Source organism: Rhineura floridana, chromosome 20 (genome assembly GCF_030035675.1).
Source record: "Rhineura floridana isolate rRhiFlo1 chromosome 20, rRhiFlo1.hap2, whole genome shotgun sequence".
Classification (NCBI taxonomy): domain Eukaryota; kingdom Metazoa; phylum Chordata; class Lepidosauria; order Squamata; family Rhineuridae; genus Rhineura; species Rhineura floridana.
The window spans coordinates 3,931,473-3,946,621 of record NC_084499.1 but is presented as its reverse complement, the minus strand read 5'-3'; the positions used below and the strand labels follow the sequence as shown (position 1 = coordinate 3,946,621).

At 47.1% G+C, this 15,149-nt stretch overlaps 1 protein-coding gene across 1 annotated transcript in view; it reads right to left on the bottom strand.

The window, feature by feature from the left end:
- The window catches only part of RABGAP1 (RAB GTPase activating protein 1), a 130,517-nt gene that overhangs the window by 38,230 nt on the left and 77,138 nt on the right, over window positions 1–15,149 (bottom strand). Inside the window, exons 14-16 of the mRNA XM_061603546.1 lie at window positions 6,733–6,846; window positions 4,561–4,635; window positions 438–563 (exon numbers count right to left, since the gene is read on the bottom strand). Coding sequence (XP_061459530.1) covers window positions 438–563; window positions 4,561–4,635; window positions 6,733–6,846 — 315 coding nt within the window. The remainder of the gene's footprint in view (window positions 1–437; window positions 564–4,560; window positions 4,636–6,732; window positions 6,847–15,149) is intronic.

Genomic DNA, 15,149 nt, shown 5'->3' with positions numbered 1-15,149 from the left:
AAGAGAGGAGAGAAAAGAACAGACTTTGTTGTTGTGGCTGCTCTGCTAGGGGCTGGGAACGTCTGTGGCCCTCCAGATGTTGCCGGACTCCAGCTCCCATCAGCCCCAGCCAGCATGGCCAATGGTCCAGGATGACAGGAGCTGGAGCCCACCAACATCTGGAGGGCATCCGGTGCCTTCCTCCTGTTCTATACAAATGGTGGTAATTATTATGGAAGAAGAAAGCAGCTAGGAAAAGGATGGGGCCTGGCTTGTCACATGATTAAAGGCAGCACAGTCACATGATTAAAGCTGCACCTCAGTTGTTAACACCCCCTCTGGATTTCACCGGGGAGAGCATCAGCCTCTCTGACAGAGACCCTGCCCCTCCTCCATAAAGTCTGTCTTGGGAGCCCCCAACCTCTGCCCCCTCTCTGGGGACAGCCGACAACCCTTACCTGCATGAGTCGCTCCAACTGGTAGAACTTGCAGTGCAAATCTTCAAAGTTTTGTTTGAAAAGCTCCCTGAGTCCATAGTCAAACATGATTTTGACCAGAACACTAAACGCCTGTTCTTCAGGCATCTGTCGAAGACAAAGAACAAAACCAGCTGTCATTTAAAAAAAAAAAAAACACCTCACACTCTAAACATTAATCTGTAACTTCTTTCTACAGTCATTGCTATCAGTAGGCCCAGACAACGACCTTACTTTAGAAACCGCAAGCAGTGCAAAGGAAAGAGCAGGAGGTTATCGCTCACTCTTTCTGCCGCTGCTGAACTCCAAACTGCCACAGGTTGAGTGAGAGTACAACGGCAGGGAAAATCTGTGGTAAACTGCTGATGTGATATCGCCACACGAGCCCTGCTGGATTTGGCCAGAGGCCCATCTAAGCCTGGCGCTCTGGTCTTGCAGTGCCAACCAGATGCTTGTGGGTAGCCACAGCACTCTCCCCACCGGTGATTTCCAGCATTTAGAGCAGCCTTTCCCAACCAGTGTGCCTCCAGATGTTGTTGGACCACAACTCCCATCAGCCTCAGCCAGCATTGCCAATGGTCAGGAAAGATGGGAGTTGTGGTCCAACAGTATCTGGAGGCACACTGATTGGGAAAGGCTGATTTAGAGGCACGCTGCTTCCAACAGCAGAAGGAGAAGACAAAAGCAATTGTGGCTAGTTGCCACATCCTCCACCATGCCCATCTGGAAGAGTCTGCTATGTTTCCTTGCCCCAAACCTCTCCCTGGACTAAACCTGCAGTTCTCTTTTCCCACAGTGGTGAAGGTTCACAGCTCAGCTGGGTCTTTACTATACCTGAGGACGGGGGAAAATAAAACTGCTCCAAAGAGGGAGCTCGTGAGGCTTTTGAAGTATGCGCCAGAAACCAAGGTCTTAATAACGTTTGAAAGAGGCATTCACAGGAGCCAAGCCCTTTGTCAGACACCCCAGGAAAGCTGCCCATTTGAATTACATTTACAGCTTCAGCTGCCCTGCAGGGTTCCTCTCTTAAGAGATAAGCAGGTATCGCCGTTCAAAGGGTCGGATCTTCAGCCTAGGATTTAGCTCTTAAAAACCCATCAGCATCTCTTCCCAAAGCAACCTCAGAAGCAATTCAAAGACACAACCGAGGCACAATTTCATCTTTCTTTCTTACAGATTGCTCAGCTAAAGCCAGCTTTGTCTGTAATGAGGCAAAGTGCCGCTAAATCTATTATTCTGTGAGCCCTCAAGTTTTCCCAGTGAATATGGGGTACTGCGGTTCAATAACGCCTCTTTTGACTGTTGTTTGGAATATCTCTCTGCATCCTTCTTGTCTCACGGAAAAAAACTGCCCACTTTTCTGTCAACCTGGCAGGAAGTCTGGTTTTCAGAGACACACCAAGCCTCTTTATATTTAGTTCAAGAGGATGGTACTGCCATCATTCAAAGAGCTGAAGGGTTGGGAAAAATATATTTTTAAAAAATAATACTAATAAAAGGATGCTGTCGTCAATCAGAGTGACAAACGAGCCCGGAAGCTCTGCACAGTGTCATTCAGCAACTGACAGCGGAGATAGCTTGTTGGAAGGGAGAGAAGATCCAACCACACAAAAATGGTTTAAAAATAACTTTCAGCCGCAGAAAGAGAATTAGAGTATCAGAGAGAAGTAACGGCACAAAATGCTTTGCATTTCTGCATAAGCGAGGATTGGAGTGGACTGTCTGCCAGGGAAATGAGGCATCGCGGTGCAGACACTTCGAATGAGATTCTGGACTGGCTTCTTCCAAGCAGCAGGATAAAAGCCATGCACAACACCCAACGAGTCCATCCCTGTGAGTCTTTCTGGATACTGCTAGTCTGAAATTTACCCCTGTAGTGAATGAGGCACTAATGGCTTCCATGCACAACCATTATCCCTCAAAGATCCATACAACCTTTGGCGTGTTAAGAGAAGGAAAGGAGCCCTGTTCAGCCTTGGGAATGGGTAACCCTTGGTACCTTATACTGCAACCTTCCCCCCCCCCGCCCCTTTTAAACCTACACTTAGAACAGACTGCAGCCTCCCTTTGAGCTTTTCTACAAAGCTAATTTAGTCAGAGACCACCAGTGGGTGGGTGTAGAACTCGGTTTACCTGGATACCAGAAGAAACCAGATGGGCAACCTGTGGCCCAGAGCCCATACATGTCCCAGTCGGTACTTAGAACTGAGTAGCCTGGGAGAGTGACTTGATTCTCTGGCTGTCACCAACACAAATGGTGAATGCCAATCATCTTCCTGGCAAATGCACGGGACTTGTAGAACTTGGACTTGAACCAGGGTATTGCATTGCAGAGTCCTCTTATTTAGGGTTTCAACCAGCCAGCAATGCCCATTTCCAGGATACTCCATTCTCACACCAACAGATTTTCTTCCTCTCTGCACCTCTACCCCTCCTGTAGCCATCAAGCACTCTCATGTCCTTACTGGACTATTTTTGCGGCTTCTTGCCCCCCCTCCTTCTTGCCCCCTCTCCCCTAAATATTTTTTTAGGACCTTAGGAAGCTCCCCCCATCAAGCACCCAGACACTTCCCTCTTGGTTCCCAGTAGTCCCACTCTGGCTACATAACTCTGTATCTGAGTTCATTATTAGTATATAAGATGAATCACTTCTCGATTGTTCCAGAGTGCAGGACATGGAATAATGGGCTCAAGTTACAGGAAGCCAGATTTCAACTGAACATCAGGAAAAAATTCCTAACTGGTAGAGCCATATGACAATGGACCCAATGACCTAGGGAGGTGGCAGGCTCTCCAATCCTGGAAGCATTCAAGAGGCAGCTGGACAGCCACCTGTCAAGGGATGCTTTAACTTGGATTCCAGCATTGAGCAGGGGTTGGACTCAATGGTCTTAGAAGCCCCTTCCGACTCTATGATTCTATGAATCAAAAATGCCAGCTCTGTAAGACTCCTAAAAGAGATGGTCTTCACACATGGAGGAACTGTTTAGTGCAAGAAAAAGTTTCAGGTGAGTTCAGTATGTCACCCCGGTTCTTAACGGATTCAGCTGCCTTACTACTCAATAATGTAAAGAACACACAGCAAGGATGGAGTTTCGTATTTGTTAAGAGCCTTCCAAAGAAGGGTACCAGAAAAGCACTTCTCAGGCTTCCAAGGGAGAATAGGTCAGTTTCCCCCAACCTGGTGCCCTCCAGATGTTTTGGACTACAGCTCCCAGAAACCCCAGTCAGCACAGCCATGTTATCTACTCCAGCATGGTCCTGTTGACTGCAGCCAATGAGAGTTGTAATTTAAAACATCTGGAGGGCACCAGGTCAGGATATGCGTTGAAAGCCTGAGAGATTATGAACATGCGGAGCTTCCAGTATTGCCTAAACAAACTGACAGTGGCTCTCCAAGGTTTCAGGCAGGAGCGTTCCTCGGACCTACCTGCACCTGGGACCTTCTGCGTGCAAAGCAGGTGTTCTCCCAATGAGCCATGGTGTTTAAAGGTGAATACAAACTTAGCTGAGTTTGTGTTTTTAAATAAGTCTGCTTTTAGACAGACTGACCAGGGTTGGAGACCAGTAATCCGACACATTATAAATAAATATAGATCAGATGATGAATTGTTTTCCTGGTTTTGATTATGTGAAAATCGCTGGATCTGTATTGATTCATTGTTGTTTACTGCTTGGGTAATTGCCATCATATCTTTGGCTTAAATGTATGTTTCAGCAGACATAAAAGATTAGGTTTTTAAAAGGAAAAGGGAACGGAGGACACCGTTACATCTGACTTCAAGAGAACCACACAGGATGCACCAGTCTTGTGTAAAGTCTGCGTGTGGATGTGTCATACACCAAGGCCTGGGCACATTTGTGTCACATGTTCCAATCCTCTGGCCATCTCTCCTGTCCAGGTTCAAGGTGCTCACAGATCCCAACATGCTTGTTCTTGGGAATTAAAAGGTCTGGGGGAAGGGGGAGGGGTGCAGAGGGGCAAGACGTGTGCTGCAAAGGGGGACTGGAGTGTGCTGAGGTGCTGCGGAGGACCGACCACCCACCCCACCCTTTGGAATATTCTCGTGCAGAACCTTCTCTTAGGAGGCAAAAAGGAACTCACATGCAGAAGCAGCACAGCAGCAAGGAACGACTGGCCCTGGCAGTAGCCAATCTCTTCATCGTAGACGGAATAGGCCTGTGCGGGGAAACAGAAAACGGTCAAGGATACAACAGCGTCAGACACCTACTTGGTTATCACCATTCCCGCTCCACCAGAGAAGGGACAGCCTGTGCCCTTTAAAAACCCCTCCCCCACTGCATCGTGTCTCCGTCTCTGTATTCTAACACAGAGCCTGCTTATTATCAGGGCTGTTACGGGGGCACGTTATGAAAGGCAACACCTCCTTGCTGAAAGCAAGAGCCACCGCAATCCTGCCTCAGCCACCCAACAGTGCCTTCTGCCAATCACGTGATTTGCCTGCACTTTAATGGCTCGCTTCGCTTCTCGGCGTAAAAATAGTTGTCAGAAGGAACTCAGAGCAGCTCAACAAAGGCTGCTAAGACGGCAACAGGCAAGGCAGCACTCATCCTGACTGGGATTTCAGAAGAGCCACCAGAGAGGTGTAGGGATCCTGCCCACCAGAGCCTCTGGCTTCCCACGCCTTTCCAGACAAGGTGTCCAGAGGGACAGAATCTTCCCTTGATGAAATTTTAAGGAGACAGAGAGGGGAACAGCCAAGTCCTGGGCTAGGGTTCTGATTTACTGTACAACCAGCCCCCCAGTAATCCCACTCAACTATGCGGCTGGTAGAGGGAAGGGCTCAAGCAAGGAACAGATGGATGGAGATCCAGCATGCACCGCCAATTCCCCAGAATAAGCCAGAATGTGGCTGAGGCTCAGAGTCTTATGGTGCCCTTTCCAAGGGCTCTGCTGTTTTATGCAGGGATATTAGCACAAAACAAAGCTTTTAAGCTGGCCTGTTAAGTCTTTGATTTGAATATCAATTATACACAAGGAACGGAGAGAAAGCTGCTTGCTCCATCCCTGGGCCACGTCCCATGCGGAGCTCATCATTTTTAATGGTGCGCTTCGACGGAACGCTTAGGAGGTGGCCAGGAAGCCAAGCTGCTTTTCCAGGCCAAACAGTCTCCAGAGGAGGAGGAGGCGGCAGTGGCAGGTTTCTAAATGCCAAATTCAAAGAGCCAGATCCTCTGGTCAAGCAAGGTAAAGGGATCAAAACAGAGCACAGCCATTTTTACATTTTTTTTTTAACCTGCTAATTGCCTCCTGCATTTTAATGAGCAGCTTGAATGTGTTTGTGGTTGCCTTATAATGCAAATGAGGAACAGAATAATTCTCTAGAGCACTAGAGAAGAGCGAAGATCCTTTGTTGAGGTTCCCTTTCCTCTGTGCCACACTCACAACAAAAATGTACCGCCACATGATATGGGAACGCCCTTTGAATCAAAGGATGTTTTGCTCAGGCATCTATCTACCAGCACAGCCTTCGCCAGCCTGGTGCCCTCCAGACATTCTGGGCTACGATTCTCATCAGATGCAGCCAGCGCAGCTGATGGGAGTTGCAGCCCAGGACATCTGAAGGTTGCTAAGGCATGGCTGCATTAGCAGACAGAACAGGCAATGTGTTTCAGCCACCCTCCCACAGTTTCGTAGAGTTGGAAGGAGCCTATAAGGCCATCTAGTCCACCCCCCTGCTCAAAGCAGGAATCCAACTTAAAGCATCCCAACCGGTGGCTCTCGAATGCCTCCAGGGTTGGAGAGCCCACTACCTCCCTAAGTCACTGGTGCCATTGTTGTGCTGCTTTAACAGGTAGGAAGTTTTTCCTGACGTTCAGCTGAACAGTCAGCTTACAACAATATTAAAACTGTGCAAAGGGATCTTTTGAATTTGAGGGGTACAGATGCTGGCCTCAGCTACTTGGGCAACACCACCCAGCCGCCACCCCAATCCAGACTACGGGGAATCCCAGACAGGGAGGTGAAGCACACCACAGCTGCCTGCAGAGTGAATAGCTCTGGCTGACTCATGCAATCTCACCAAGCCCCAGGTTGCAACTGGAAGTAATGACGCCACAAGCGGACCAGATATTTTACCTTGGAGAAGGCTCCCCAACTCCTACATCACGTGGCTGCTTGTGGGGGAAATTTAATTAGGTGCACGGCCATCCGACTTAATGGTTTTCTCAGCCCAGAGCATGGGCAAACTGGACTAGCACCTTTCTTCCCACAAGGAGTCCACAAATGCGCCAAGAAAGCACCGTTGGCCAGTACCTTGCATATTTTGTACAAAGAGTCCTGGCCGTCTCCCCCGGTGTCCTTGAAGTAATCGTGGGCAGGGAATGTCCGGTTGATGTCGCGGGTGATGGCACTGTCCTGGGGAGATTCCTACAAACCGAAGAAGAAAGAGATTGGGGAGCCCGTTAAGCCCAAAGAAACAGACGTGGCTACAGCTACAGTCTTGTGACACCTGGGAACCAGAAGGTGAGGGCAGCGAACTGCTCTGTGGAAAAACAGAACCCACAAGCACACGCCAAAAAAACTGCAGTGTTGGGGGACGAGCCAGCATGAATCAGAGATAAATTTTCCCTTTAAATAAAAAAAAAAGAGCGTGCAAGGAAAAAGGCAAGAAGACACTGTCAATTCGCACTCTCGTTAGGATCCTTCATTTCTACGTGCAAGTCCAGTGCAGAGGAGGAATCTACAAAGACAACCGCCATAAGCATTTAGTAGGTGTTAGGACAGGGAGGATGGGTGGCGGGAGCTTAAGATACTAGATTTCCCCCACTTTCTGGTCCCAATCCAGCTCTAGTCAAGGCTACTCAAGCACTAGCTACTGGTCCTGGATGAGGTTTCTGGTCCTGATCTGTATCAAAAGACTAGTCCAGACAGCTCAATGGAGCCCGCTCTGTGTGTGTGGATTCAGATTCCCTTGCCAAGTCAGGATGTCACTTTTACATTAGTGAAAGAAACCAAGGCTCTGGCTTCCTTTTCATAGTCTATGGAGGGCTCACCAGGTTTCTTTCCCCTTCCACCCAGACGGCTGAGGGCCTCACCCTCCCTCTCTCCTGGGAAGGCTTCCCACCAGCAAGCACATTTTATACCATCCAGCAACTTGTTCTGTTTGCACGGTCAACCGCTCCCAGCATTAGCTCTGCGTGCACTCACAATGGAGGCTCTAGTTTCCCTTCTGACTCTTAAAGTCTTGCAGCCCTTCTCCAAGTTCTGAGCCCAACAGATGACAAACAATGACTCTACCTTGCACACACCACCCAGCGTCACACTCCAGCGGGGGGCTCTGCTGATGCTTGCAGGCAGATCAGTGCACATTTCCTTGCACTCAAGAATGCATTGCCACAGCTGCAAGGTTCACAACTCATTGCAGAATTCAAACCAGATAAGCGCCCCACTTACTTTATTCAAATCATGCTTCTATCCCTCATGGCTGCAGAAGTAACATAGGCAACATTTTGTAAAAAAATCACAGCAGCCAGAAGGGAGATGTGCAGGATTTCTGCTATGGGGTCGTGGTAACATAGGAAGCTTATGCCAGGCCAGGCTATTCTCCCTCTAGACCAGTATTGGTTACTCTGGATTGGCAGGGATTCCTCAGGAAACTTTTCCATCACTTGCTACCAAGCCCTTTTAGCTGCAAATCGGGCCTGTGATCTTCTACAAGGTGGGAGTTCTGTGCCTGCAGAACTCCTTGTCAACTATGTCCTCACCACCACCACCACCCCCTTTTTCAAAAGGCCTTATCAGAAGCAAAATTAATTCTGCAGAAAATTCTATGCAGATATGCCAATTTGGCTTCGGACAGGATGATTACAAGGATGTTTGATGGGCTATTTGAACAAAGTGGGAAAATGACCCTCCCTCCCCAAGCATGATCTCACTGGCCTTGCCAAATTAATATGAACAATATTTGTGGGTTTCTGATGCCTGGCTCTCAGTCGCCACCCTTAACAATGCAATCGCTTCATATCCAGCTGTTCAAGGTGGACTTCGCTTGAAGCACATAACCGGGAGGCAAGAGGACACGTTAACTATTTCCAAATCCTGAAGTATTATTTTAAGCGGCAACAAATTCTAAACTCCTCGCCTGGTGGCTTCTGAGGGGCAAAAAAAATAGCCTCACAAGGAACTGGGCACGTCACTGTCAGATGAGACGCCGACGCACCCACTGAGTGGCAAGCAGCAAACTGAGGGGCAGGAGGGGGCAGTTCGAGACCAGGTTGCTGCGATGGTCCTCAGATTTCAATGCAATAGCAGCATGCCTCTCCTAGGCTGGCAGCGGCGTTAAGGCTTGGCTGGAGAGTTTTGGCACCATTTCCTAAGCATTCCCTTGCAACTGGAACACTTCGTTTAGGGACAGAAAGGAAAAAATGTACCGAAATGATAACATTTTAAAATGTGTGTGTGTGTGTTTTCAACCAGGGATTGGTGGTACAAACAAGTGCAGCCCAACCTTTGTGTATGGCCTCTCTGGGTCCTATTTTTATACCTTTCTGTGAGAATTGGCTGGCCAGGCCATTTCTCAGGCTTCCAGGGGGATGGGGGTGGAGAGCTGGCTAGGGAAGCAAAGCAAAAGGAAACCCTCATGAGTGCACACACCCTGCCCAAACTGGGATTGAATGTAGAAAGCGATAAATGGCAGGAAGAAGGAAAAAAAGGGGCAAAGAAAGCGGAGTGGAAGCCTGCTGGGTGAATGCAGCCGGGCTCCAGTGGAGCCATCAGAGACCATTCCCAGCACGGCTAGGCTCAGGGGAAGGGTCTGAGGGGTCCAAAGCCAACAGAAAGAAAGGACCTAAGTGTACAAACAGAGTCATAATAGCAATAATAATTGTCATAAAGGCAAATTATCTAAAACTAGCACAATGTATAAAAAAAACCCTTCAAACAAAAATCATTTGCGTTGCACATCTCCTCAATCAGTTTATTGTGTTTGGCTGTGGTTCTTTCTTCTAAGGTGGCTCAAAATGGAATATGTGCATGGGTTTCCCTTCCCTCCCTAAAACCCAGTGGTGGCTGGAGCCCATTGGGACTGGTAGTGCAGCGCAGAAGGCAGGGAGGCAAACAGTAGGTGGCGCCAGAGCCAACTGACAGGCAGAGCCAACTCATCCCAGCATTGCCCCCATGTCTCCTCCCTGCTGAAAAGGCAGTAAGGAGGAGAGACTTGACAGCCAGTGCGTCACCCCCGGGCCAGTTATAAGTAAGTAGGCAGGCAGCTGGGGACTGGTGAAAGCAGACAGGTTTGTGGGACAGTACCCCATTCACTCTAACGGGGATAGGGCCTGTTCTCAGAAGAGCCTCCCTGTATGTTCAGAGAGCAACCCACAATCACCCGGTGAGCTTCATGGCGGAGCTGGGAAACTGAGAGACAGTGTGGTGTAGCGGTTAGAGTGCTGGACCAGGAGCTGGGAGGCCAAGGTTCAAATCCCCGCCCAGCTTGTGCGTGGCTGAAACAAAACATTTTAGGTCCAAGCATAAACAAAACGACTTTAGGTCGTTTATAAACAGCCAGGAGTAACAAAGCCAACAACCGCCAGTGTGGTGTAGTGGTTAGAGTGCTGGACTAGGAGCTGGGAGACCAGGGTTCCAACCCCCACTCCACCATGAAGCTTGCTGGGTGACCTTAGGCCCGTCACCACCTCTCAGCCTAACCTACCTCACAGGTTTGTTGTGAGGATGAACTGCAGAGTGGGAGGAGTACCACGAACGCCACCTTGACCTCCCTGGTGGAAAGGTGGGATATTAATGTAAAAAATAAAACAAATAAAAAGTAAATAAACCAGGGGCTTAAAATAATTATCAGCCCAAATGGTTAATCCAGCCTTATATATGTCTCATGAGTGGTGGGAAGAAAGCTTGTGGGATTAACGTGGGTGGGGACAGGAAAATATTTGGCTCCCTCTCTTTATGCCTGTGGTTCTGCCAGGGTCCCAGACCATTCTCAGGACGGAAGTCAGTGCAAGACAGGTTTAACAGAGTTGAAGATAAATTCCACACATAGCCCCAGCTTACAGAAGACTCAGTGCTACACAGTGTGGTGAATGATACTGGTTTGGATCGGGAGGAACCACTGAGGTGCCCCACAGATGATGCTAGACTACAATACTTGGAGGGCATCATGTTGGCCATCCCTGGCTTAGGTAGCTAAAAAAAGGATTGAGACAAATTCATGGCCATGATGGCTGAATGAAACCTCCCTGTTGTGGCAGTATACTTCTAACCACCAGATGTTTGGGGAGAGAAAGAAGTCCCATTACTGGAAAACAGAACACAGGATTAGAGAGACCTTGGCCTGATTCAGTGAATAATCCAATCAGAGTTTCTTAAAATACTTTTCCCCCCCCCCAACAACTGGGAAACCTGTTGCACTCCAGACGTTGTCTAGCTCCCATCAGCCCCAGCCATCGTGGCCAACAGTCAGATGGAGTACAAATCATCTGGAGCACACCACAGGTTCTCCATCCCTCCTTTATTTTGGATTCTTAAGTCACACCAACATTTAAAGACTGGGTTTACAGTCCATGTGCCAAAGGGCGGCTGCCCCCTCCTCACCACAAAATCTGCTGGAGACCCTTAAAGGCAGACCAAGGACCAACACTGCCTGGGAACTTCTCCTGTGCATACTTTCTTGAAAGGAGAGCTGCCCAAGAGCAACTACCATGAATGCGTAAGGCTCTGGAGAAACTCCAGTGCTGGTGAAAGACTTCTAAAAGTTGCGATGGTTGTGGTGGCAAGCACTAAACTAGGAGACATACAGATCTGCTGGGGGCATTGTGGATTTTAATGAGATGCTGCTCTGGTTTTCCTTTTGGGGAGAAAGAAACTGAATCAAAGAAGCATTTCTTCGTTCTGTTTTGGGAGTGAGTGGTTGTATGGAGAACTGCACATGGGAATAATAATTTTTAAAAAATAAATGTTTCTGTCTTGCAAAGCTCAATCCTCCTCATTGCTAGAAATTATACATGGGAAATGCAGGATTTCTAAGCCAACAGAGTCATGGCTAGCTTTCTGTGGAAAAATAATATTTACTATCAGTCAGCCTTTTGCCCAAGTTCCACCAAATACCTTGAACCCAAGTCCAACTGAGACCAGGTGAGAATGACTGGCCGGCCGCACTACAAGAAGGCTCCAGTATTACATAGTTTCAGGCCAAATATGGCAATAAATCCGATTCTAAAAATAAGAGTGAATCCCCAAGTGATCCCCAGCTCCTTTAGCTGTGTTCATTTCCTTTTAGGGCTCAAGTTTCCCACAGGAAAATCGTAAAGAGACACTTGGGTAAAAATATATTTAAAAAATTAAAAAGCTGTACATTACAATCGTGTGTGGATCTAGTGCTGCATCAACAGAAAAATGCCCAGTCACTGCTTTTGTGCCAGAGGAAAAAATGTGGCAGCCAAATTTCTCTCTGAATATGTGAGAAAGAGAATTGGGGATGAGGGAAGGAAAAAGAACACACATAACCCCACAGAGCTTGTCCCACAACGCAGGCAGGCACAGAGGTGCCCCACACAACAAGCAAAAACACAGGAGTTGGTTTATTTTAAATCTACTTACAGAACCAGCATTTCCAGCTCAAGGAATAAGGAAAGGGACACCGAGGACAGTCTTTGTGTACATATACAAAAAAGTTGACATAAAGGTTCGTTGCAAACATTTGCCAGAATAGCACATTTCTGGGGTCAGTAACTATATGGTAGTGCTGAGTATCCTTTCCCCGAACTATACGTTGAGCCAGCGCTGGCTCAGAATACATCTAACTGTACTTCTTTCAAAGAAAAATGTTTGCTTCTAGGGTAGCAGATTACAGAAAACTGTGCCACAAGGTGTCTTGCAGTTAATACGGGGTGTTTTTTAAAGAGACCTTTAAAATTGTAGCATGGACAAGATGCCAAGGAGGCCAAGTGAAAAACTAAACAAAGTTTGGGGAAACTGTCACTCAACTAGTCGGGTAGGTTTTGGGGGGTTTCTGCAGATGGAAAACCTGGGTTCAGAACTGGAGGACCAGAGTCAAGTCACCCTGACAAAGGTGGGTATAATAAAGAGATATGGATCTCCTGGTAGATCTCCTGGTAGATCTGCAGTAGATCAGCAAGGATTTCTGACTCTCAACTGTTTAACAATAGCAACAAGATGACTATTCTCACTTAAACTAGGTTTCTGAAATGAAGCTACCATGAGTGGACTTCTGTGAGAAAGGACTGTTAACTCGGTTCACTTCTGGCACCGAAAACAAATCTCTGGCTCATAATTATTTGTTTCTAAGTCTGTGCTATTTTGCACCAGGCTCTTGTTGAAGGGTGTTGGGCTTCTTTTTTTAAAATATTTTTTATTGATTTTCAAATTAAACATCTTCCATTTCCAATAGAACTGTGGGAAATAGAGAGGCATAAATAAAATATAACAAATAACTAACCCTTCCCCCCCCAACGTACCCCACACTTGCCTGTCCTGGCACTTTCTAGATTATAAATTTTACAAACATTCTGTCTCCATATCTATTATTTGTGGATGTTAAAGGTTCTCAGCCAAAACTTTTACAGAACATACTGAGGAAGACAATAACCAAATGTCAATGGTGAATTAATGAAATTTTTAAACAACTCCAAGTTATCATAACAACTTCCAAATATGAGCGTAATATGCGGGTGGCTTTTTCCCATGTTCATTTTGGTTGATGGGTGCTACAAACGGGTACCATGTGTCTAAATATGTGTCTGTTTGGGTTGTACCTTGAGCTAACCGAAGTTTAGTTGTTAATTTTTCCACGAAAGCCAAGTATCAGACCTTTTGATACCAATGCTCCAAGGTGGTTCCACTTAGATACTTCCAATAAGTTGCAATTGTAATCCTAGCGGCTGTTAGTAAGTAGCCTATGATTTATTTTTGAGATCTTTATTGACTCCTACAAAAAGATTCAGAACTGCGAGTTGTGCTCTCTGGAACTGAGGCCGTGATGTGCCGTATTTCTTCAAAGACTCGGGTCCAGAGAGGACTCCACAACTCGCAGTTCTGATGCACCTACTTCGGTGGCTTACTTACGGGAGGGACAGGTGCTCTTTGATGAGCATTAACACTTGAAACCATTTCCAATACTAAATTAATATGCCAAGTATCGTATTCCAGTTTTTTAAAAATAATGCAGATATTTGCAGCAACTTCTGTCCTGCTAGAGTGTAATGAGATGATGCACCAGAAGGGAGAAGGCAACTCTTCTTGTTATTACATTTGTATCCCACCTTTCCTCCAAGGAGCTCAAGCATATGGTTCTCCTCCCTCTCCATTTTATCCTCACAACAACCCTGTGAGGTAGGTTAGGCTGAGAGGCAGTGACTGGCCCAAGGTCACCCAGTGAGCTTCATGGCTGTGTGGGGACTGGAACCCTGGTCTCCCAGGCCGTAGTCCAGCACTCTGACCACTACACCACACTGGCTGTTGTTGGCTTGTTACTCCTGTCTGTTTATTAACAACCAAGTTGTTTTGTTTATGCTTGGATCTAAAGTGTTTTGTTTCAGCCACTCACAAGCTCCTTCTGTGGTTGCCTTAAAACTCTACAACAGCTCAGCAGCAGCCCCTCCACCTACTCACAAAAAGTGAGAAGGCAAGAACTACAGATTGCCGAATAGGCCACACCAAATCTTGTGCACGCTGAAACGTTACAATGGCCAAATCCTTCATGTCGGAAGTTGCAAACAAGCCATTTCCACGTAATCTGGTGACAGGGGCACCCCACTAATCTTTAGCTTCCAAGTTTCCCTGCTGTCAAGGAAGCTCATCTATTCCCACGTGCGGAGGAAGCTGCCTTACCCTGAGTCAGATCCTTGGCGCACCTAGCCCAGTGTTAGCTACACTGACTGGCAGCAGCTCTTCAGGGTTTCAAGCAGAGTATGTTTCCAGCCGCACCTGAAGATGCTGAGGATTGAAACTGGGACCTTCTGCGTGAAAAGCAAATGGTCTGCCACTGAACTGTAGCATGCATATATATGCATAGTCTCTCTATGTGTGTATCTATATGCATATGCATATATATATATATATATATATATATATATATATATATACATATCTCTCTCTCGCTTTCTGTTGGAATTCTATCATCTAAATAAAATACACCTGGATGTTGCAAAAACGCTTCAGAAAAAAATTAAGTGCATCTCAGGAAGTAGATCACAAAGCTAAGATGTGAAAAAGCATGTCGCCATTAGCACATAAGGAATTCAGCCAGGATGCAACTTAACAGCAGATACCCTCTGGAGTCACTGGAGGAAAACATAGCTTGTTTGCAGTTAGGGGAAAGAACATGTACAGTGTTTCGACAGAACAGTCACTTCCATATTGAAGCAAGCAAACTCTTGCCAGTGTGGCCTAGTGGTTAAGAGTGTTGGACCACGACCTGGGAGACCAGGGTTCGAACCCCCCCATGAAGCTCACTGGGTGACCTTGGGCCAGTCACTGCCTCTCAGCCTCAGAGGGAGGCAATGGGAAACCCCCTCTGAATACCGCTTACCATGAAAACCCTATTCATAGGGTCGCCATAAGTTGGGATTGACTTGAAGGCAGTCCATTTCCATCTCAAACTCTTTCAAGGAGTTTCCAGAGGAGCAGCCGTGCTAGCTTGTTGCAGCAAAAACCACCAAGAGTCTTGTGGCACAGGAAGGGCTAATGCAATATATTAAGGT